Below are 22,303 nucleotides of genomic sequence, written 5' to 3'. Positions count from 1 at the left end.
ACTGGAACTACCGTCTGTGTCCGAATGAATTTGTAATTATTTACAAGAAAACGAGTGAACTGGGGTGTGTGGATTATTGCTATACACTATACAGTATACACAGACCGTAATTAGCTGACAATTGAAGCGTATGATTTGTTCTTTAGTCCTGAAAGATGTGGGGCGTACTGAACTGAGTTGCTTGTAGGTATTGCGCTTTGTGTTCCATGTGTGTGCAGCTTGTAAAGTCCGGGGTTCTTGGTAGTGAATTTTTGTGGCAGCAAGGGAGGATGAATGGGGAACGACGGGGCAATTACAAGGTATTCAACCGCTCTATGGGGCTCTCTGCATCAGAAGCTGCATTCTATACCTGGCGCCTCCTCATCACCTGTGGGAACGCGATACGAGCATTTCACTGCCCGCTTTTCGCATTGTTACGCAACGTCCAGATCCCGAGGGATAAAGAAATCAATGTCACTCTCTGCTGCAGTGGACGCCCGCCCTTTTGCAGCCCATTGTTGTTAGCGATGCTCTTATTTCCGCGCACTTCAGGGTTTCGTTATAGCCATACTCAGGCATCCGCAACAAGATTTCCGTAACAGACATAGGGAGAAAAAAAGTCACTTGAGGAAACTGCAGAGTTTTCACAAATTCACAAATTCACAAGGTTCATTATTTGGAAGCGTTTTAGGTCATCGGGTTACTCAGATCTCATTGCGTCTACCTTGCTAAATCACGTCACTTGTATAGCTGGAAATTTTCATCCTCAAGTTTATTTGACAGTTCAGTAAATCGAACAGACACTTTCGAGTCGGGCAGACATGCAGGCGGGACAAACCGCCGCTATACGATGGGGTCGTGGAGTTGATCGAAACGGAGCGGTACCCCATTGTGAAAATCAATCAGCCCTCTTCAATTCATCGCACTGCTGGCTTCTCGTCTGGCCAAAGGAAGTCGGAACGGAAGGAAGGAAGGAAATGGCTGGCATTGTGCAATTTATGTATGGTACGGTGTGTGTGTATAAAACCTGCAGAACGTACATCAACTTCAACTTCAACTTCAACTGCCTACGGTGAGTATTTTCATCAGAGCATACCGAAAGTTTAATTCTGCAATATTTCTGCCGCGAGTCAATTGGAACGTTGTTGAGTGGGTTTTGGGATTACGGCGTAATAATACGACAGGGTGAATCGGTTCGTAGATAACGATGCCGGCGGTAATAAGAAGGGGAATGTTTTCGAGAGTTGAGGGTTGATGGAAATTTGATTCTTAACGAATCAACATGGCTGCAGCAGTTCTGAACTACGCCGTTCAGGGCGTGCATTGTACGAAGATGGTATAAACTGATTTCAACAATGTATGACGCTTCCTATGTGAGGTATAACATGCATGAAGTCTTTTTGCAGCCAAGATACGATTCATTGTCGAATATCTACTGCGGTAGCACAAAGAGGAACGCGTTCTTTCAGTTGCTAAGAGCAAAAACAAGATAAAAAGTCAGGAAATCGATCGTAGTCTGGTCGTCTATACGCCGCATTGTCACGCTTCCAAAGTCATTCGTTGACTAAGAAATTAGCTCTTCGTTTTACAGACTGACAATTATAGCCGCATTGTCACCCGCTGATCGTTCACAACCGACGGTAAGTTGTTCTTCAGCGGCGGATTGTTTTCTTTTCTCAAAATCTTTAACCAGCTTAAGAAAGCATCGCGGAGAACATTTCCATGCTGTTAACACAAAGGTAACAAAGCTTGATACGATGCTTCATACAAAACTTAATGCGTATCAAAAATGCGCGTGTCTGAATAGTCCCCGTCTTTCATCGATAATTCTGGCCAATAAAAACTCTGAATGTCAAATTTTTGTTTCTTACACTTTGAAAATACCGCACTGGGTATTACATAATTCCTGCAAGCTGTTCTACTCCACGTGTGTCATTTTCTCGACAATTCAATCTATCTTATATACATATACAAACCAACTATCATGAGGTATCATGAGGTGAAATTGGATGTTCGGGGCATGAAATAAGGGGCAATCGTTACATTGACCTTTTGACATTTGTATTACAGCTACATACACACGACGTCGCGAACGCGAAGATACGATTATATTGTGTCTCTAGTTCATCCCTGTGCCTGATCCATCTTGTACCTAAGCCACGCGCATCTATATCCCTGACACGATTTATGACCAGCTCGCGTGCAACTTGATGTGAAATATTTAGGCAGGTCTATCAGTGAACTCGATGAAGAAAATGGCCGATCAGAATTTCAATTACTGTACAAATTCTTATCGTGTATATCATATCAGTTTTCTGCTCGCCCATGTTCTACGGATTTGTGAAATGAATCGTACGAATGGAGGCGAAGAACAAAGGTGATGCAGGTGTTATAACTCAATTAATTAATCCCGTGTATGTATTATTTATTCTCGACGGAGTAAATTTCTGCAATATTTCGTATATCAAGTTACTGCCAATCAGCATAATAAGATGGATGTGTGTATGAGGTTGTTCGGGCGGTTTTTTACCGTAATATTCTGATCATTACAGCGATATGATCGTGGTCGTCAAACTGAAGTGTAATAATGTATCCCAGTCGACAGTCGGCGTTGTATGATAACAGTTTTAAAACCCGAGGCGTAAATATCTACAATAGCGATAACAATAAACCGCTCTCCACAAGCACTTTTTCATTTTTTACACTCCCTCTACCTCTTTCTCTGTCTCGTTCCGGAGAAAAGCTTACTCCGCACTTTTCTCACATCTCAAATTACTGCAGCCAACACCTCTCGACCCCAGATATAATATATATGATACATTCAAGTAGGTATACCTACGTACGGTCGTAAGTATACGTACGAAGGTATCAGCGCGTATAATGCATACGCAATTATTTATCTTAAATGAATGCACGATCGTCCTTTCTTATTCGTATAACGTCAATACCTAAGGACCTGTACCTATATAAGATACGACCAATCCTACCGCAGAAATAAATCGAAACGGTAAACGAAGTAACCAAATATTAATCGTATTGTATGGGGGAAGAAAACCGATTTAGCAAGCCGAAGAAGGCGACTGTTATATTTTGGAATTATAAAAGTCAAGCCACTGCAATGACGAGAAATAAGAAGGTGAAATTAAAATCGACCGAAAGGCAAGAAGTGTTTCAACATAATCGTTGCAACGTTCTGATGTAAAGAAAGGATAAATATCTGAGATATTTCTTTGAGTTTCAATGATGCACGGATTTTCCTTGTCGGAAAGAGAATACCACATACGCCATGTATAGTTATCAGTCGACGGGCAAGTGCGAATTGTTGATGTCATTCAAGCGATAGTGATTTAGTCGACACCACGATAATTGCACAGCAAGTATAAGGCGTATTAGAACAATTCACAGGTAGACCGGTGATGAAAAGACTGGGGTAGAATGAAAGGTGTAGTTTAATACCTTGTGCCTAGGTCGGGTCCAATAGCGGTTTAGAATGGTGGTACTCGCCCCGCCTGGTAGCCAATGGAAATGCGAGTCGCCGGAGTCGTCATGGAGGCCAAACCCCCAGCCAATAAGCCTCCAAGCTGCGCATGACAACGAGGTCAGAACTGGGCCCCGCCGTTCGCCAGTTCTTTCGTAGGTGCGCATACGACAGCATCTCTGAAGCGCGTCGGTCGTGTGGAGAGTATGCTGGATACCCTTAATTTTTCGGCACCGGGATATCCATTGACTATTGTACTGGAGCTAGAACGAGAAAGGAAACGCACGTTCACGTTACAAGGGCTTAATTATTTATTGCTCAACATCGTTCAATCCTCCACCGCTTTATACTAGATTTTTCATTATACTGTTTGATTTTTTATTTTTTTTTGGTTGTATTGTCAGACGAAATTTTTCTCTCATTCTTATATCGTCTCGGTTCCCACTTTGTTACCAAAGGTTTTCCACTCCACTTGGTACAACGATTGATTGAAACGGTGGTGTGTAACAGTATCCAACAGTTGGCAATTGGTAAATGAGTATATATGTGCAAATGAAAGCAAGTATTCGATTACAGTGACAGTGTGTAAATGATAATAAATTGTGGATTAGACGTATATAAATGGTGATTGTGCGTGTGTAAAATATAATAAACAGGTCATGTGGTAAATGTACTTGCAAAGAAGAGGAGTTTCGATGTTGTGAACGGAGGATTTTAAAGAAGAAATGTAACAGCCCAAACGGATCCGCGAAACGTGCTGCGGCTTATAAATGAAGAAAACATTGGATCGGAACGAGGAGCTGGCAAGCGAATGAGGAGGAGGAGGAAGCGGAGGAAAAGAGGAAGAAGCAGAAGCAGTAGGTAGTAGACTCGGCATAAGACTGAGAAGAAGAAGCTCTCAAGTCGAACCCGGGGCTAATAATAGACGACGTAGGAATCGAGATATTCCCAACTCCATGCAACGTGTACAATATCAGTGTGCCTGCGCGGACGAGGATTGAATTTCGCAGGTCTTGGTACACGGGATTCGAAAATAGAGCGAGACCGTGATAAAGCGAACACTGAACTGGAAAACGGACACCAATATCGACCGTCGGTGCAATTGTACCAAAGTGCGATAGCGAAACGCGAACGTTCCTGACGTCCTCATTGGGAACCCGAAGTCGGAAGCGGCGTTGCTAGTGCTGTTTGTAACCTGAGAATATAGCTTATGTACGCCAAAGAGCGCCGCGACACCCGAGAGCAAGAGAGCACTAGCAGCACCAACATCACCAGCAGCAACAGCGCGACTCTGGAGTGACTAAAAATATCCGAATACGCGCGCGACTAGCCCACATTCATGTTCCTCGACACTGAACTACTCCTCTCTACCGTCTGTTCAACATTTTCGACTTACTACACTCGATACTCCACTGTCTCGTGAATCATCATCTACCGGTCATCATCCTCTGCCGGACTGATTTTACGATCATTGTAGTGACACCGGTCACCCTCAGCTGAAGTGATAATTGTGCATCCCACCCTGCAGGTACTTTCCGTTGTACAGTTTTGCCTGCACCTTGTATGTCCGGCGAGTGTTCGACATGGTTATCGTTCTGGGTAAAATAGTGTTACGGTTCTTGTCGTACCCTCGGATCACGTCATGATACCACCGCGTCCAGTAGCGGGAGGGTTAAACGCGATAAAAAATTGCGAATTACGGTGGGCAGGAACCGAGTGATCCACACCACGAAGCCAGCGTGTCACATTAGCTATCCGAAATCGAAGGGGGTCCAAAAGAGGGAGACGTGCCCGGAGCCCAAGGAGCATCGATATAAGACCGATTCATCAGTGTACATAATACGAAAGACAAAGTACGGGTGGTGGTGAGTAAAGGATGATCGGTGATAAGTGGACTCGATGATGAAGTGAAGGAGCGATTCGAGTCGTCGAAGAACCTCACGACGAACAGCCGAAATCGCGCGCGGTGTGAAAAAGTGCCGATCCTCAGTGCGTTGAGTGTGAACGGGACCAGGTGGGAGAGTGAAAAATATTCGCAGTACATTCACGGTGGAGGTCGGATCCAGCGGAGTTGCAAGGGGCGGAATTGGCCCCGGCGATGAGGTGATGCTTGGGTACGGGGGCGCGGGGGCGAGCTCCGGGGTTCAACAAGCCATGGGCCCCGGTGGTAGCGACTTGCTGGGTCCGGCTGGGGACTACAGCCCCCAGGGGACCCCGACGCCCTTAGGTCATGGGTCGGGGGCCCCCGTGATAGACGCCCAAACAGCCGCGAGCTACGCGACGACCGCCGGCGGACCGACGACCTACAGCCCTCAGGATAGCCCGGCAAGTTCGGCCGGCGGCGGCGGAACCAATGGACAGTTACCCAGCTTTGGGTTCACCCAGGAACAAGTAGCCTGCGTTTGTGAGGTGCGTTTGTACATTCTTTGAAGGTAGAGGTTGCCTTCGATCGATCGCGATCGATGAACGGTTTCGTTGGATGGTTAGTTTTTTTTCTTCTTTCTCGATCATCTTTCATCACGAGACCTTAATCATACGTTACGCAGTATAAACGCTGGGAGCCTGAGTTCAAATGCTGATCTTTTTGGGTTCCCTTGTCGGAGCGTACCTATAGACGGTTCGGTGTTCCACCGAGTTTTCCATTTTCCCCGATTAATTTAACACCGTCTTAACTCTGACAATCGTACCACTAAATACGATGTTGAATTTCTACACCAAGCGCAGTGCAGCGGATTTCTGCGGTATCCGAAAATTGACACCGTAGTTTTTATACCTGCGTGCGACCGGCGGGGAACTTTAACCTAGGTAATGAACGAAGTATTGATTGATCATTGGAGTGACGAGTCGTAGCTATACAATGTTTGAATGAGACATTTGTCGAATGCACGTGAAACCGAAACCAACTTACAGTTACGTTGCAAAACAGAACAGAACCACAACTGTCTTATTTCGCACCAGTGGAATATCATGTGCTAAGAATCTAGCTTCAGGGGCCATAAATTTATAATAATCTTGGCTACATCGTGAGATGACATTTACGGAATTTGGAAAACTGCATAAATGACATATTCACTTTATTCGCAATTGCATGACAGAATTGTGCAGAGTGTGAGAAGTTTGCCTGATTGTTAAAAACTTGTGCAGCTGTAATGTGAACGTAAATGGAATATGACTATAAAATTCAAAGGCGACAAAGACATGCAGCTTGAATTGTCTTCAACCCTGGTCTAATCTTCAAGCTCATTTTCTCAGGTCATCTTCAGATCGCACAGTAACATAAATATCCTCTATTATTGCTCAACGACCTATGATTAGACTTTTGAATTTGCAAAGTCGTATAGTCATCGTCGTTTTGGAGAAAGACTCGTTGCATTATCGACGGGCTAAGAAACGTTTGCGTAAACCATCAAGTTCATCAGTAGAGAGAGAGAGAGAGAGAGAGAACTCCGCCTGCATGGTATTCGTCTCCGAAGATTGCATGCACGCATGCATGCAAAGCCCCTCGTTCAATTTCGCGTTTCATTTAGTATACAGGCATAAGAAAATCCCCAGGCAGGGATATAATGGTTTACACAATTCCCGGTACGCCAACTAACCTATACACAAAGAACACGATGGGCATTGATTGTTTACACAGTCATACTCGGTCGATGTAAAATTGGCACCGATTACCTATAAGCTATGCCATGCCGCCAGTCGGCAAGCGTAATCCGGTAATTCAATCGAGGCCACCACTCTAGTCACGTCACGTGACCCTCGGTATCGAGATAAATTAAGGGGTCTCATCCACCATGTGTTACATGGCGTATGAAAAACGGTTGCATACCATTAAACTTGAAGCCATCAAGCTTCCAAGCTCTCATCTTTCTCCTGCTTCCTCTGTACTTTGGTGACACGATTCTCCTACAGTCTGATTATTTCCATCTTATTTGACTCTTGCACCGCTCTCAGACTTCCCTACAAACCGTAAAAAATGGAGCACCGAATTTAATACCGTTCAAATGGTTCGCTATCCGATTTCAAAACTGTTATTCATCCTTCGCAAGGAGTTATAAAGTGCTGTATCATCCGTCAATCACCGCTGCAAAAGATCTTCAATTCGTTACCAAACAGTCCAACAATGGACTGCGCGTTGCTAGTGAATTTAGATTACTGTTAGATTAGAACCTTGAAATTTTTGTGTTTGGGTTTCTGCCACTGTGATATTTGCCACAAATGCATGACGACTGCATTCGCGGAGAAAAGTCCGGGGCGAATAGTTGAAGAGCGAAATCCTAGCCGTTTCCAAGTTTTCCCACAGCACCTACAATCAGCTCTGAATATTTATTTATAACCTCCCCCCAATAAAGCTTTCGTCACCTGTCAACCCTGTTTGTGCCGTTCCCTGTGCTATACCGAAGCGGACTTAATGCAGCACTTGGAGTGTTGGACGTGTGAAAACGTTCTCGGGTTTGTGTATACACGTACCAAGTAAACGGTTTGGTACGCTCGCGACTATTTACAGCCACTATTTCAACCGGTAATAATTATAGATCTTAACCCTTCCCTCTCCTTTGCATGGGCTTTGCCGTACCACGCAGCCTCGGCACCTGGATCCCATTGTTTCATCACGCCGAGGCCCTTCTACAAGTACACTCATCTCTACGCCCATACTCAACAAGCACTCTCATTACACTCCCGACTTGTTGAGATACTCGAGTACCATTAGACGTCATTTTTTAAATATTGGCACTTAGTGGAAAGGAGTATAACTGCTCCGTCCATTCCTGATGTTCCATTACTCCCCAGTTTTTGTTTTCTTTGGTTTCTCCTAACGTGAGAGATCGATAAGAAGAATGACATCAATAATCGATACCTCGCGGTGTTGCACGAATAACAAGGCGAGGAGAATAAGTAAAACCTTGTCGTTTCTGGCATAATACGTATCAGCATTGGGATTTTTGGGTCACGATGACTGACATTTGATCCGAATAGATCTTCCGTTCCGCGAGTTTTAAATCCCTGCATATCGCGGAGTGATTTACGGTTCGGATCATCACAAGAACCACGTACCAGCTACATCCTCTTCGTGTATTAATACTATTAATACATTTTTTTCCCCTTCGTACGAATTGAATCATCGGGCATATACGCGGTTATTACTCTCTTTTTCTCTCACTCGAAATTCATTTCGTACACGAATCTCTCGGACTTGACGTTGCTTTGAAGATTCGGTATTTATTGCTATAACTAGAATCACACGATACAGCTGCCTGCGTGATATTACAATTAGAGTTAATTGCGTAAAATCGAAATATTAACGACAAGCTGACAGATCCCTGGAATATTTGTATATTCTTTACTAATTTTTCACGTCTCATTTTTATATACCCATTTGTTCGGATCGGCGTAAGCAAACGATGAATCAATTCCGGAATGGATAGATCGGATCTACTATTTGAACGGATTAAAAGGGCGGGAAAACACCGCAGTTGTTGATGAATAATTGGAGCAACATGATCGGAACGGAATTACCCTCGCGGAATTCGGGCGCGGCCCCAATCGGTTGCAAATAAATAGAAAAGAGGTTGACCGTCATTCGGTTTCAACACCGATGCTGCTGATCACCTGCAGCAGAGTTACACGAGCTAATCTACCTGAGGCACATGTCACTTGGTTAAAGTAACGTCGGCGTGCCGACCGAATTAAGGAGCAATTAGTCGTACATTTTACGCTATTCTTATTTTTCTTTCTCTTTCTCTTTCTCACTCTAAAATAGATAAACGAAAATAGAACTCGGTCACAAATTATTTCAATAACATCAATTCGCGTAAGATATAATTTATACTTGCCGTTTTCACGTACAATCATCGTTGCCGCGAATCGAAATACACACATAATATTTCATTCCTCAAGATAATTGGCAAACGTTTTAGCCACGTATACATACATATACAGGGAGCATTAGGTATGACAAGCGTGATCAATCACTGTTCTGCGATAAATTAAATTAGAAGAAATGAATGGACGAATAGAGCGAGAGAGAGAGAGAGAGAGAGAGAGAGAGAGTGGAAAAAGAACAGGGTGCAAAATAAGTGGGAAAACATCGGTTTAAAATTATACCTCATCGCATATCGAGTATCATTGTATACAGTTTTCCAATTTTTACCTTCGCAACAGGACGTTTTTAATTTTATATATACACCCATCACTTATTTATCGTATTATGTTCAATATCGAGTACATAACGCGCTGCATGTGTAGAATATAATGGCTGAAAATAAACCCCGGGAATAGCTTATAATAATTTCTGTATATATATTATACACACATTTTTTTAGCCAATTTTTATTATTACACTATCCAGCGCATCTCACATATGTTTATAACCTACAGGGTATATAAAATCGCGGTATACGTATACATAATACATGCATAGTATACACGGATATTGTAAATATCTATACGTTAATACACGATTCAATGTCTATAAGATATATAACCTTTACGATTTAGGTAATCGCGGCAAGTAAAATTATGTATTTATATATATATATCTTGTGTCGATACATTAGATGAGGAAAAATTTCAGCCTCTTCGTCGTCTGATAACCTCCCCCCCCGATCTAATTTCAAGGATGAAAAATGACCGAAACTATAAATTATGATTTTATATAAGTGATTTTACAAAAATTACGTATGAATATTTTTATATATAATATATATTTTTTTTATCATCCTAACGAAACCTAATAGAGAAAGACAAACTCAAAGAAGAAACTACAGTTATTGTATTATTTATATATATATATATATACATATTTATTATACTATCGCACTATATCTATTCACCTATACATTTATATATGTGTATATAATATATATATATATATATATATATATGTGGTCGTTGCACACGTTAGCTCCTTGCCCGCGTCACACGAGAATAATTGTTTTTCTTAAAAAATGTACGTACATTAATAATTGAATATCGTCTGTATAGATGGAAAGACAAATTTTCTTTTCGGCTATAACGAATGATGGAACAATTGAAGTGGCAGAAAAATAATTTCCAATAAGCCCGAAAATTGTCGTTGTTGAAAATTAAAAATTAATTGAAAAAATAATAGAAAACCGGCAAACAATGTCGAATTAAAACTATGCAAATAAATGGCAAAAAAAAAAAAAAAAAACTTCATTAACTTAATGGTACAATATATACCTATGTATTGTATACTTATCGTGTGACGTGGACGCTAGTTGTCTTGTATACAGCGAAAAAGAAATTAGCTAAAACTAGAATGAAAAGTAAAAGGAAACAAGAGAAGAGGGAAAACGTTAAATTGAAACGGAAGAATTGTATATCTGGTAAATTTTTCAAAATAACGAAATAATCGTAAGAGAGAATAGAAAAAAAAAAAAAAAAAAAAACTTGACGAAAGGACGGGAAAAAAAAATTGCTTTATCACAAATTTTCAAATCTACATACATATACACGATGAAATTTCGTTGCGTTGCATCGTGTGATTGGAAATAAGAGAAAAAAAAGAAAAGAGAAAAAAGAGTTGGAAAAAATAGAGAAACCGAATAGAGCGAAAAGTACCCGGCTAAGCGGTAGATTGATTTTCGAATCGAGATGAAAAGATACAAGATAAACTAGATTAATAGGAGGTCGCGTTTTCGTCATTTCGACTAACAGTGTGCCCCTCCTGTCTATCGTCTTCAAGGCGATGGTGTCGTCTGTACAGGTTCTCCAGCAAGCCGGGTCCGTCGAACGCCTCGGAAGATTTTTGTGGTCCCTGCCGGCGTGCGCGAGATTGCACAGGCACGAGAGCGTCCTGAAGGCGAAGGCGATCGTCGCCTTCCACCGCGGCAATTTCAAGGAGTTGTACCGGATACTCGAGAGCCACACTTTCAGCCCTCACAACCACCCCAAACTCCAGGCGCTCTGGCTGAAGGCCCACTACATCGAGGCGGAACGACTGCGGGGAAGACCTCTCGGTGCCGTCGGTCAGTATCGATTTATATACCCCGCCTTTATCGCCCCGGACGAAACTAGTAATTTTTTTTTTTTTTTTTTTCGCTTTATTCGAAGATAAGGAAGATAAGGAATCGATACTCAATTATTCAATCGATTTCAGCTTTCGGTTTGTCCTTTAATCCGGTTCGACCCTCTTCACAATCGTCGTTTATCCATATTTTTATCAAACAGGTAAATACCGCGTTAGACGCAAGTTCCCTTTGCCGAGGACGATATGGGACGGCGAGGAGACCTCTTACTGTTTCAAAGAGAAATCCCGTAGCGTTTTGAGGGAGTGGTACGCGGCGAATCCTTACCCCTCGCCGAGGGAAAAACGCGAGCTTGCCGAAAGTACAGGACTGACGACGACCCAAGTTAGCAACTGGTTTAAAAACCGAAGACAAAGAGACCGGGCAGCGGAACACAGGTGAGTTTTTTTTTTATTTTTTCTTATTATGTTTTCTTTCAACCAGAACAGTAATTTATGCAACGCGTTCTTTCACGCACGTTTTCCGTACGCAAAGTAAGTATGCTAGTGCGCATGCGCTTAAGCGGTGCGTCGATATTATTTTTGGTCGTTCTAAACGTTTTTGTCCGCCGAAATTGCTTGAAATTCTCAAATGAATGAAACAATGTGCGGAAAAAAAAATTAAAAAAAAAAAAACTTTATATCTAAACCGACGTTCCTTCGACGTTTGACGAACAATTAATACCGCTATCAATACGTCGCGATGTATGAATTTAAAAAAATTCCGTGCGCGTTTGCAGAAACTCGACAAGACATTACGACGCGTGAGAATGGGCGGAAAGTCTCGGATTAGACATTCCGTCGACGTTTTTCCGACGATCGTTGTATCTCCGTTACCGACGTCGACTCTTTGAATAGTAAATCTCAAAAATGTCTATCCGACATTGAGTGTTGACCGGGTATACGCACCAAACGAAAAACCAAAACTTACACGTTTCAGTTCTCTATTATCCTTCACAGTTTCACTTGTACTGTTTGATATTGACCATGTCAATATTTCCATCATGCTTCTAGAATTCTAATATTCACACGAAATAAGACTTACTATAATTTACTGAGAAGAATATCATTTTTATAAACGAATACTTGTCATTTTCTCAAATTCTATCGTGACAATATCGCACACTTCGATAGAAAGATACACGGAACAATTACGATTTTTACCTTGTTCTTCTTCCCTACACTGATCGTGAGAGAAATTTTTAGTTCCGGTTACCGCTCAGTCATTAGCTATTTTTATTTTTTACCACAATCCAAAAATATAGTTCTAGGCAGAAAATGAAAATTAGTTTTCTAGCTGTTACCGGAAAGTCTGGTATCCGTTACTATTCTTTCTCATTACGATCGCTGTTGCTAGATTTTCTTGCAACTGTTGCGAAAATTTAACGCTCGTGCAAGGATAAATTGACAGCCTCGTTTGACTAAAAAAGGATCGACGATAACGTGAAATGGTTAGGCGTACCTCGTTTTTCGTAATCCCAACGATATTCAAACAGTTCCTTTTTAACGGTACCTGGCTTATTGAATTTTTCTAGTTACAATAACAAATGAAATTTTTCTCAGTATACTCTCGAACTAAAACATACTGAAAACTTTGATATATTTTTACCGTTCATTCGCACAAACTGTTTCTCACAATCAGTGTTATACTATTCGAGTTAATTCAACTTTTAAGTATGTACGAAAATCAGGCAAAATTAGAACCACGATGACGATGATGATGACTCAGTTGATCGAGTATAAAAAAATTTCTTTCACCTATTAATTGATTCTTGAAATACTCCCGTTTCAAATTTTTATTTTATCCAAAAGTTTCGGGGGCGATTTATGACACGTGAAATCTTTCGCTAAATGATTTCTCTCTCTCTCTCTCTCTCTCTCCTCTCTGGATTTTGACCGCTCAAGGCTAATATAATAACAATCGTGGCAACAACGCCCACATCGATACGTACTTACGCCCTATCCCGAGGGGAACGAGGAGTTAACCAGCTCTCCCCGTGTTTCCCCATGGGTTTCACCGATGTACGTATACGCTCGACGAAGTCGGTATTTACACACGGGCATCGACAGCTTCCTCCTCCCTACAACCCCAGCAGCAACAGCATCGAGCCTTATCTCGCGATAGGAACGAGCAGATTGCTTGACGCATGAAATGAATTATTGGCTCGACGGAATCACGAGCGACGCGCCTCGTGATGTTTAATTAATTACACATGCTCGCGGGATCTCTTTTTAAATTATACACGCACGTTTTACGTGAAAATAATCTATGCATGTGTTTTGGTGCGGTGGGTAAAAATTTACAAATATTGTAAAACAGGGATTGTTTGGGATTGCAATATGTCGGTAGCAAATGTCAAAAACGCGAAATTTCAATTTATTAGGGTATTTTTAAATGTGTAAAGCCGGAACGTAGAATCGTTAGTGTCTTAATACATTTTATTCGTTCCGACGATTGTATATTTTGTACACAGGCTTTTTGTACTTACAACTTTCTAAATTATTTTCGAATTTTTTATATCGTTGCTTTTAAAGTTAATTAACACATCGATGTAAAACTCGATGTGAAAATTTTTCGAATATCGGCAATAGGATTTTACGATAGTGAAATAGGAGAAAATTTATTTTTATTATTATATTACGTGTGAGAGCGTTATTAAAAAAAACATATGTATATATACACACATTTTATCAAACTTTCCAACCGAGGATCGTATCTTTAATCGTGACTTCAGGATATTTGGAGATGAAAAAAAATTGTATGATTCGCGTAACAATGAATTTTGTGTACAAAAAATAATTATATCGCAGATTAAGAATTATAGAAAATTTCAGCAGTAAACCGCTACGTAGCAAAACATATGCAACATTTCAAAAGCTTGAGATCTATATACAAAATTGTCGTACAAACTTGCACTGAGAGAAATTTTTATTTTCGGTTACCGTTCAGTCCTTAACTATTTTCATTTTTTACCACAATCGAAAAATACAGCTCTAGGTAGAAAATGAAAATTAGTTTTCTAACCGTTACCGGAAAGTCTGGTATCCGTTACTATTCTTTCTCATTGCAATGGCTGTTGCTATATTTTCTTGCAACTGTTGCGAAAGTTTTTTTCAACGATACCTGTTTTACACAATTTTTCTAGTTACCGTAACAAATGAAATTTTTCTCAGTGTACAGCTTTTCGTTTCAGGGTAAACTTTTCCGTAACGTATCTCACATGGCGTAAACCGAGGTGTACGGGTCTACCTATAAGGCGGCAAAAGCTGTCGCGGTGAACCACGTGCAGAAACGGGTGGGATCCGGCTTTTGTAAGCCTTACGTTTGCCTTTTTCCGTGAGTTTTTCGTTTCGGTGAGAGAAGGGTAGGCGCGGTGTATAAACTACGCCTAGGCGGCGGTGGCGGCGAGTTATTACGACTCGAAGAATAAGATCGTGAGACAACAACGAAAAAGAGAGAGGAAAAGAGGGGGTGGAGGAGGGCTGCAGGGAGCCCTTGGAGTTTCTACGGTAGTTAGCGATTGTTCAAACAACCCTTTGCCAGCGGTAACCGCGGCTTTTCCTTTTGACGCGACCTGCAGCGAAGCGCTCCTCTTAAAACAATAACAACCGGCCCAGAACGAGCTTCGGTCAGGCCCAGGCATGGCGCATCCTTGGTTCACCATCCACGAGTAGATTTCCTCGAGTAGGCCTAAAATTAGCATAGGCTTCATCCGCAAACAATTCCGCTGGGAAACCTTAGGAAATCACTGCTCGCCAAAACGGCCTTCTGGGGTTTTCTTGTCAAACTGTGTGCTCAATGCCAGCGGGTATATATAATTATTGTTGAGGGTTGAGAGGTTCGAGGAGGAGGACTGTACCGGTCACGGAGCCTGGATACAAGGAGAAGGATCGCAGTGTACGTACTTGAAAAACGGGTGAAAGTTTGAAGAAAGATCTTTCTAAGCTATAGAGGCGCTAAATTTAGCCAACGTCAGATTTTTTTAATTTGAGGAAGTATTTACAGGAATTTCAGGAAATTTTTTTAACTCGATCAGAACGAGTTTCGAAAATTTTATAGAGGTATTAGGTGTGCGTGCATTAGGTTCTTACGTGTTTTAGAGTCAATTTTAACGGAGTGTAAAAAGATGAATATATTCACAGCGCGCAAGGTTTCTCACTTGATATTTGTAGCATAGCGTACGAATTTTTCCGGCATCATCTACTTGCAAATACCCGCAAATTGTCATAGGATTTTTCGTTAATATCTCGATTTTAAAAGAAGATAAATCATTTTTTTACAATCATGATCCAAAACGAGCAGTTTATCAACATAAAATTTGGAGCGTGTCTCACTCCCAGATGAGAATTTGAGAAGAATCCCGTGACGATGTGTGAAAAAATTAAAAAAAAAGAACGTGCAAAAATTCAAACAAACTGTAGGATAAACCTTGCGCGCAACTTTGAAATATCAAAATCAACGAAAAATGCATACAAAGTTTAATTTCTCAACGAATCGCGGTACGCAGACTCATAAAAACCAAAGCCTTTCGACACCCGGAAACTATTTCCGTCCCAAAATCGATACTCACGATCTAATCACCGGTTGTTTCGTACCGCACTGTAAATCAATTTTTGGTGCCGATAGAAAATAAAAAAAAAATAAAAAAAAAACGCTATTCAACCCCATTCGACGATGCATCATGCGATGCAGGGATAATCGAGAATCGGTAGTTTCGCCTGCTGCAGGTGTATTACACGCGCAAACGTCGTTATCATCCGCAAGGTACCAAACTAATCCGCAATGTACCCAACGCACGTGCGTATTTACGTACATCGCTCGTTAGTTACGTTACATCGACGGGAAGTTATATTATACCGAAGTATCGGTCGGTCTTCCGAACCGGTTCGAAACGACCGGCTCAACACGTGGAGGATATACGCGATGACGATGACGAGGACGACGAAGGAAGTGGGAAGCACCACCGAGTCGGTCCGCGGAACTGACGTACGTGTTGCGGGGAAGGGTGTAAATGTACATGCGCATGCGTGCGTGTGTGTTTAATGTACACAAGCATAATAATATTGTATATCTGGCCTCGAGCTCTACGGCTTCTGTGTACATTTTCCCATAGATCAAAAAACCGCATGCAGACCCGATCTATGGTGCGTTGTACCATATATATATATATATAGACGTGTGTAAAGATACACGTCGTATGACGGAGTCACATCGTCGTTCCACTTTTGTTGCTCTGCGAGTTATAGTTTTTATTTTAGGTTGATTTTTTATTTTTTCTTGACTAATTTTATTTTCGTCTCCGTTATAAAATCGTCGTTATCGTTATCGGTGCATTCTACTGCCGATGTTTTTTCGTTTTCATTTCATTTTTCTTTCTTCTCCCTCTCTCTCTCTCTCTCTCTCTCTCTGTGTCTCGTTTGTATCATATTATAATAATACACAGCTTATACCGTCAGAAAAATTTCATTAATTTGTAGAGTTACCGTACAATTACAGGATAATTATTCCTAAGTACGGATCGTTATAGGTAACGTAACGTTCGAATAATTTCGATCTTATAAAAAAAAAAACACGCGCAGGTATTGTTATAAAAGTAAAACTACGATCAGAGATTTTAAACCCTCGATGCAAAAAATAAACGATACACTGTACTTAGATGAAATTCGATACAATATTGACGAAGCGATCATGCAACTGTTTAAACAAGCGCATCAATCTTTAAATTATCAGAATAATCTCACACTCCCATAAATTATATACATTTTATTTTTACATAAATATATTTATGTATTCCTTTTCATTGTAATTTTTCCTACAAGCAGAGAAGTAAAAAGAAAAAAAAACTTCAACCGATTGTACAAATGAAATCTCTCTCTCGTCAGTGTTCGTATTTGTATATGACATATATATATATATATATATATATATATATATATATATATGTAGACGATACGATATATCGCATACGTATGCGAGTCGGTGAATCTCAGCGTTTTCTAATCGCCTCTTCCTATCAAATATTTACAGTTACCGAGACGCGGGTTGTAACGCGAGCCTGCATCACCCGTAGTGCGAGAATTGTTTTTCTACTTCTTCTTCTTCTTCTTCTTCTCCGTCTTTTTTTCTTTCTTCCCGTATTTGACTCCTTACTACCCGCTTAGTTGTATTTATTTTTATTTATTTACTTTGTTTTTTTTTTTTTTTACAATTTCTTTTTCTCTCTACCCCCTTTGTTGACTTTTCCGTATCATTGATATCTGCACGCGAGCCTCGAGCTGCACGGTTATAATACAGCAATGCGAATCGCACACTCCAACGGTTAGTCATGTTTAATATAATATGATATACATATACATATATATATATATATATATATATATGTAATATATTCATCCGCACGCATGCCATGCAAACGGAGCAAAGTTGCAACGGATGCAATTTGCGCTTGCTTCGCCACGTCGACGAGATGCTGCATTAAGTCCGTTGCTTCTGTTCTTTGTGTTGGTGTTTTGTTTTTTTTTTTTAATTTTTTAAAAATTGTATATATATATATATATATATAATACCGCGCTGCAGAAATGTGTTCATATGCATATTTATACGAGGTAATACGCGTTAATCGATTGTCCATCATTGACAGAAACCAAAATCGATGATACCAAACCATTCGATTAAACATAAATTCAAATTTAAATAAATAAAGTAATTATTAAATTATTGAAAAATTTGATTACTTATGAGAAATTTCTTTGTTCATTTCTTTTCTTCTTCGCATATAATACCTTCGCTATGTTTATTTAAAAAATGAATTACTATCTTTTATATACATGTATTTATATTCTTTTTCTTAATTTGGTTTCTTGGTTCAATTTCGATGATACGGTATACGTATAAATAAGGTGACGCACTGAGAGATATGTATTTCATTTGTTGCAGTAACTGGAAAAATTCGTTAAAACGGGTATCGTTAGAAAAAGTGTTTGAATATTGTTGAAATTACGAAAAACGAGGTACGCCTAACCATTTTGCGCTATCGTCGATCATTTTTTGGTAATTGCAACGCAAAATCAGTTTCCGAGGTTTACTCTACTTTTTTAGTCAAACAAGGCTTTAACGTCAATTTATCGTTGCACGAGCGTTAAATTTTCGCAACAGTTGCAAGAAAATCTAGCAACAGTGATCGTAATGAGAAAGAATAGTAACGGATACCAGACTTTCCGGTAACGGCTAGAAAACTAATTTTCATTTTCTACCTAGAACTTTATTTTTCGATCATGGTAAAAAATTGAAATTAGTCAAGGACTGAGCGGTAACCGGAACTAAAAATTTCTCTCAGTGCAGCTACACCGTATACACGTAGGTTCATACATCTTTACCCAAAAATATAATGGCTCTCCTTTGAGACGTAGATTTAAAGGGATGGAGAAAAAGAAGAAGAAAAAGAGAAAAAAAAAATAAAGAAAGAAAGAAAGAAAGACCGAGCCGGAATCACACCGACCACGAGTTTCAGTGCCGCAGTGCTGCACCGTTATGCATAGACATCGAGATCATCGGCGGGTATTTAATGCGGTTTCCATTGAAGTTTTTAACTGCGATTCTTGTACGTGTACGTGTAGTACACGCATCGTGTGAAATAATTGTGGCTGACGCGGCTGCAGCTAGTCCTGAGCATAGGTATAAAAGTTGTGCCAGGTGGCTGCAGACCTCAGCTCTCTTTTCCCTCTTTTACCCTGAAAAACCGTTTTCTCACCACCGCGGTGTTATTTTGTTTTGTTTTATTTGATTTTTTTCTATTTATTTTCATCTCATCTCGCGCGGTTCGTTTCTTTTACTGTTCCTTTTGAAATTCTACTATTTTTCCTGTGACGCGTTATATGTATATACATACATATATATATAATATATATGCTATATGAAACATACATAAAAGTAATGTCTACGCTTACGTTATACTTAGTATAACACTATATGTATATATATATATAGGAAGAAAACGAAATCTAGCGTGTAGAAAAGCTGCGATGCAAGGTGCGGTAGGAGGACTTAAGATTTTTATGAGCTTCCGAAAAGAAGGGTTCAAAAACCAAAAAAAAAAAAAAATAAATAAAACTGATGTACAAGAAGTTGGAGAGAAAGTAAAAAAAAAAAAAAAAAAGACAACCGCGGCCTAACCGGATATATTTTCTTAAAGTTTATTTTTTCACACACTTTTTGTTTATCCGTATAATACTAGACAAGTCTAAGCGGCCATCGTGTTTCCTTTGCTGCAACGACGTCCTCAAATCTTTGTTATATGTAATATTTCTAGATACAAGTCGCAAAATTTCTTGGATCATAATTCATACCAAGAGTTAAAATCATCCGTTGAAAAATTATTAACATATTGTAATTCAACGAAGGTGCGTTTACTCAAGCTTCAACTTGTCGTTTCGGAGTAAAATTTATATATCGCCATCGGAAATTGGAATGATTTTTAGCCGATTTTATAATCATCCAGTTTATTAGAACCTGATTTTTGAATGACAATTTCTTTTTGCTACAATTTTTCTTCCGAATTTGGCACATTTTCTTTCATTCGTTTCCCGATAAACGTTTAATCCAAACATTGTCGTATAATGAATATGGTTTTTCATACACATATATCTGTACCCGTGGCCAATCCACACACACACACACACAAACATCAGTGTCGTTGTGATATTTAATGGTGTACATATATACATATATACATATATATATATATATATATATATATACATGTGTGAACGCGAGATCGAAACCCGATATGGTTGAGATTTTTTTCCGAGGTGTTATGTAACTCCTAGATTCGTTGAGGCAGGAAGTTACACTAAGGTAGAAACATATACATATAAGTTTACAACGATACTGGTATAATAACAATAATCCCTGCACGTATGCAGAGATATTTTGGCAATACATAATATTTTCATACCGCGAAATCGAGACGTGTTTTCATCGCTCGATGAGGGCAAAGATGAGAGACGATCATTCCGACCTGCCGCTATAACCAGGAGAAAAATCAAACCGCTTTGTATCGAAGGCGACACCCCGTATACCATAACACATACCTATAACTGTGCGAGTCGGTTCGTTCGTTTATCGCACACACTGCGCATAGATAAGTCAAAAATAATAAATAATACCCGCCTCTGCAGCAGGCCGGAGCCTCTCTCTCTCTTTCTCTCTCTCTATCTCTATCTCTCTATCTCTATCTCTCTTTCTCGGCAGGGTGTTTCGTCTGTCTCATAATCGGCTAACAATAACAACTCACCGCTGGTCTCGCCTCGGCAAAATCTGACTTCGTATGTATTGTAATCGTGATAATGCACCAACGGCTGCAATGGCTCTGTTACGTCATCATTGTTTCACGCATCCCGGTCCTTGATTCTCGAAGTCGTACTTCGGCGTTCCAGAAACTGCAACAATGACGAGTCTTTTTTAAAACTGCCAAGGCGTCGACAAAGTAATTCAAGGTTTTTCGTTTCTCGGGTGAATAGTTAATTTTGAAAACATGATTTTCGAGTATTTTTGAAGTCTAGGAATATGGTTATGAACATAAAAAGTCATGTTTTTCGCGCATTCCTACAGTTCTGAGACATCGAGGTAACAAACTATCATTTTCTTTCTTCGAAATGTATTTTTCTCTTGAAAAAAACTGAATAGTTGTATTTTTGAAAAATTATTCGGATAATTCGATCAATCCAAGTGGAAAAGTTTTCTCATAACGAGAAATAAAAATGTATTTTTCACAATTGAAAAACAAAAAAAAAGGCAAAAACCTGCCAAATCGTACCTTGATTTTAATGGTGGATAAAAAAAATACGTGTCGGTTAGTTTTCAGTCTACCGCAACATATTAAGAAAGAAATCAAATCGGAGAGATATATCCGAGATACCTTCCTTGTAAGAAGAGTATAAAAGACCCTGTAACTTGGAATCGAATAATCGTCACGACAAGTTAACAATACTGGGATTCACCCATGTATAAGCATGTGAAAAGTTTTAACACTTCACTTCAAGCTGTTTCCCGGCCGACTGTGGGATAGTATTATGATTTTCATTTCTGATGCATTACGCAGGTTGAGGAGGTACACCCATCGAGGTATATCCTTGTGGAGTATGTACATTACACAAATGCGTTCATGCCTGCCAACCAACCAACCGGCCGATATCACACATGAAGGTATGGTCGCGTATATTGATGGGTAGACGACTGCTGCAGTGGCAGACAAATATGTGTATAATACATACGGTAGGTATAAGGTACACCGGGATACGTGGGTCGTGCATTAGTAGCGTTTTGTTGACACAGAGAGACGGGATGCAGGAGCCATTATCGAACCCCCTGAATGTCTCCTCCTTCTCCTCCCCCTCCTCCCTCACCGCCCTTTGCGCACCCTGATGCAAGCCACGGTCGCGGGGGCGCGTCTAGACTTCAAGAGTCCAAGTCAAATTCCGAACGTTGCGATTGACGATGAAGTTAAAAGTCGGACAGTTTTATTCCCCGGATCCGTACTGGAATTGGTACGGTAGTGAGTAACGTCAGAACGGAGAAAAAACACGCGAGACCAATGAAACGAAAAGGGAATGATTGGAACCGACTGAACGGTGAATGCGAAAATGGAAAGAAGAACTGGAAACGACTACTGCAAGAGGTTTTTACACTCAGCTGCAAAAAGAGTTGAAGAATCATGGTGAGGTATAAAACTGCCGCAAAAAAGTCCGCGGAAAACTTGTCCAATAATGGATTGAAAATTTTCGATGAAGGAAAGGTGAAATAGTGTCTCCGCAGAGATGCG

General features: G+C 40.2%; 1 protein-coding gene across 2 annotated transcripts in view; it reads left to right on the top strand.

Moving 5' to 3' along the window:
• Positions 1 to 3,607: 3,607 nt before the first annotated feature.
• The window catches only part of LOC124304952 (homeobox protein SIX1-like), a 33,819-nt gene continuing 15,123 nt past the window's right edge, over positions 3,608 to 22,303 (top strand). Inside the window, exons 1-3 of one of the 2 annotated variants that reach the window (XM_046763772.1) lie at positions 3,608 to 5,866; positions 11,184 to 11,445; positions 11,648 to 11,882. In XM_046763772.1, the coding sequence (XP_046619728.1) occupies positions 5,564 to 5,866; positions 11,184 to 11,445; positions 11,648 to 11,882 (800 nt within the window). In that variant the 5' untranslated portion in view covers positions 3,608 to 5,563. Of the gene's footprint in view, positions 5,867 to 11,162; positions 11,446 to 11,647; positions 11,883 to 22,303 lie in introns of both variants that reach the window. The other variant, XM_046763771.1, reaches the window with a different exon arrangement.

Source organism: Neodiprion virginianus, chromosome 5 (genome assembly GCF_021901495.1).
Source record: "Neodiprion virginianus isolate iyNeoVirg1 chromosome 5, iyNeoVirg1.1, whole genome shotgun sequence".
NCBI classification, from domain to species: Eukaryota; Metazoa; Arthropoda; class Insecta; order Hymenoptera; family Diprionidae; genus Neodiprion; species Neodiprion virginianus.
The sequence above is the reverse complement of the archived record's forward strand: the minus strand, read 5'-3'. Positions and strand labels throughout refer to the sequence as shown.